Here is a 2,362-nt window from a genome sequence, read left to right on the forward strand (position 1 = left end):
TTTTTAATAAACCAAAATACAGTTTCAAAGCAAATTAATTCAAATTCAAAACTTTAAATTCAGTTTTAATTTAGTGAAATTTATTTTCAAACCAATGCATTCGGTTTGAAATTCTGCACATTCAGATTCAATCTGAGCAATTCAAATTCATTTCCTGTTGGCACAACATTGATCCCATACCGGACCCCTGTCCTGGCACGTGTACCTGATCCAGCGTGGTCTGAGTGACGGAGTAGTCCTCGATCCTGAGCGTGTCCTTGTTCTTGCCGAGGATGGAGAAGATGTGGGCGAGRGAGGTGAGCGAGGACGGCAGCTGGTACTGCAGCATGTTGCGGTGCTTCTCCTTCAGCGTGCTGCCGCTCAGCTCGCTCTCGATGAACTTCATGACGGGCTGCAGGTCCGGGTCGGGTCCCGCCACCCGCAGGATGATGGTGTACCCGTCTCCAAACCTGGTGCAGAGGAAACARGAGCGTGAGGCCCAGAGGAGCCACTGACCACCGCTCAGGCAGGAGGTCGCCCTCTGGTGGTCAGACAGTTAAACTGAGAGAGTTTTATTTTGAAATATTGCTCTGTTTCTGAGACGTTTTACTTTGAAAACCTGTTACCTGTTCTTCAGGTGTTGGACGCTGCCGAGACATCTGAACCTGCCGTTCACCATGATGGCCATCCTGGTGCACAGAGCCTCACACTCCTCCATGCTGCAACACACACACACACACACACACACACACACACACACACACACACACACACTGTTAACACAGACACACTGAGGACAGAGACACAGTGAGGACAGGGACACAGAGAGTGTCTCACCTGTGGGACGTGAGGACAACGGAGCGTCCCTCCTTGATGATGCTGTGGATGCAGTTCCAGAGGGCTCGGCGGGCCTTGGGGTCCATCCCGGTGGTGGGCTCGTCCTGAAACAAGGACATAAAGTTCCTGAGTCATGAAGCTGCTCAAAGAGATGAGGAAGAGGAGGAGGAGGAGGAGGAGGAGGAGGAAGGCGAGGAAGAGGAGGCGTCCTACCAGGAAGACGACTGGTGGCGCTCCGATCAGAGCGATGGCAGTGGACAACTTCCTCAGGTTGCCCCCGCTGTAACTTCCTGCTCGTTTGTCTGCGTACTTCAGCAAACTCAACTTCCTGATGCCCCACTCTGCCACCTGTCAATCAAACAGCAGCCAATCACAGCTCGGCAGCACGACCGCACCCACCGCCGCGCGCGTCACCTCGTGTGCTTGTCACTCACGTCGCAGACGTCCTGCTCAGGGACACCTCTGAGGACGGCGTACAGCTCCAGGTGCTCTCTTCCTGTCAGCAGGTCGTTGATGGCGTCGAACTGAGGACAGTAGCCCATGTTCTGGTGGACCTCGTCGATCTCCCTGAGGATGCTGCCGAGACACAAAGACGGGACTTTTACCCAGGACAGGGTTCACATGGACAAACGGATCTCAGACCAGGTTCTGGACTTACCTCTTCCCGGCTAAGAAGGCCTCCCCGCTGGTCACGATGGTGTCTCCYGTCAGCATCTTGAAGGTGGTCGTTTTCCCGGCTCCGTTCACGCCGAGCAGCCCAAAACACTGAGAGGAAACAAACCATGTTTACCTGCACCGGGTCCGGACCGGGACCACACCTGTACAGTCCTTACCTCTCCGGGTGGGATCCCGACACACAGTCGATCCACCGCCGGCTTCTGCTTCCTCTTAAACACCTGCAGGACACAAGACACGCTCCGTCAGATCGGTTCAMCRTCCCGCTCCCGCCACCTGTACAAAACCCCCATTCCAGGTGTAAGCCCCGCCCACCTTGGTGAGCTGCCGGAGCTCCAGGATGTCCCCCTGGCCAAGGCCCTGGACTATCCGGTGTCTCTCTCGGGCCACYTCTTCATCTTCCTCTCCCAGTGCTCCCAGTTTGGTGAGTTTACTTACCGGCCTACACACAAACACACAAACACACACACAGGGTTAGACTGAGCTGTGATTGGTCCAACGGTATGGGATAAATCTTGTGCCAGCAGGAACTGAATTTGAATTGCTCANATGTTTCAGCTGTTATTTGTGCAGAAAAGTTTTGTGTGTGTGTGTGTGTGTGTGTGAAGCAGTCGGGTGGAGGCGATCGATTCAAGTCGATTTATTTTGCTCGTTTAGCCGTAACAGCTGTTCTTCCATCAGCAGCACAACAACAAACATGTTGATCAGAAATACAAACAGATTCGAATCAGTGCAAGCACAAACAGAAGTCTCGAACACTTAAAGTGCTGCAGTCAGACACACAGGATGATCACAGAGATCAGATCAAACCGATCAGATCACAAATCGATCAGATCAAACATCGATCAGATCACAGATCGATCAGATCAAA

At 52.8% G+C, this 2,362-nt stretch overlaps 1 protein-coding gene across 1 annotated transcript; it reads right to left on the minus strand.

Moving 5' to 3' along the window:
* Nucleotides 1-205: 205 nt before the first annotated feature.
* On the minus strand, nucleotides 206-1,933 carry LOC106511302 (ATP-binding cassette sub-family A member 1; the record flags this gene model as incomplete). Its single annotated transcript, XM_014000052.1, is given in 8 exon segments — nucleotides 206-449; nucleotides 606-698; nucleotides 817-920; nucleotides 1,030-1,164; nucleotides 1,251-1,392; nucleotides 1,475-1,581; nucleotides 1,650-1,712; nucleotides 1,807-1,933. Coding segments are annotated over 8 exon segments (1,015 nt in total), but the record flags the coding sequence as incomplete, so codon positions are not given.
* Nucleotides 1,934-2,362: the final 429 nt, after the last annotated feature.

This window comes from Austrofundulus limnaeus, unplaced genomic scaffold, assembly GCF_001266775.1.
Source record: "Austrofundulus limnaeus strain Quisiro unplaced genomic scaffold, Austrofundulus_limnaeus-1.0 Scaffold2661, whole genome shotgun sequence".
NCBI classification, from domain to species: Eukaryota; Metazoa; Chordata; class Actinopteri; order Cyprinodontiformes; family Rivulidae; genus Austrofundulus; species Austrofundulus limnaeus.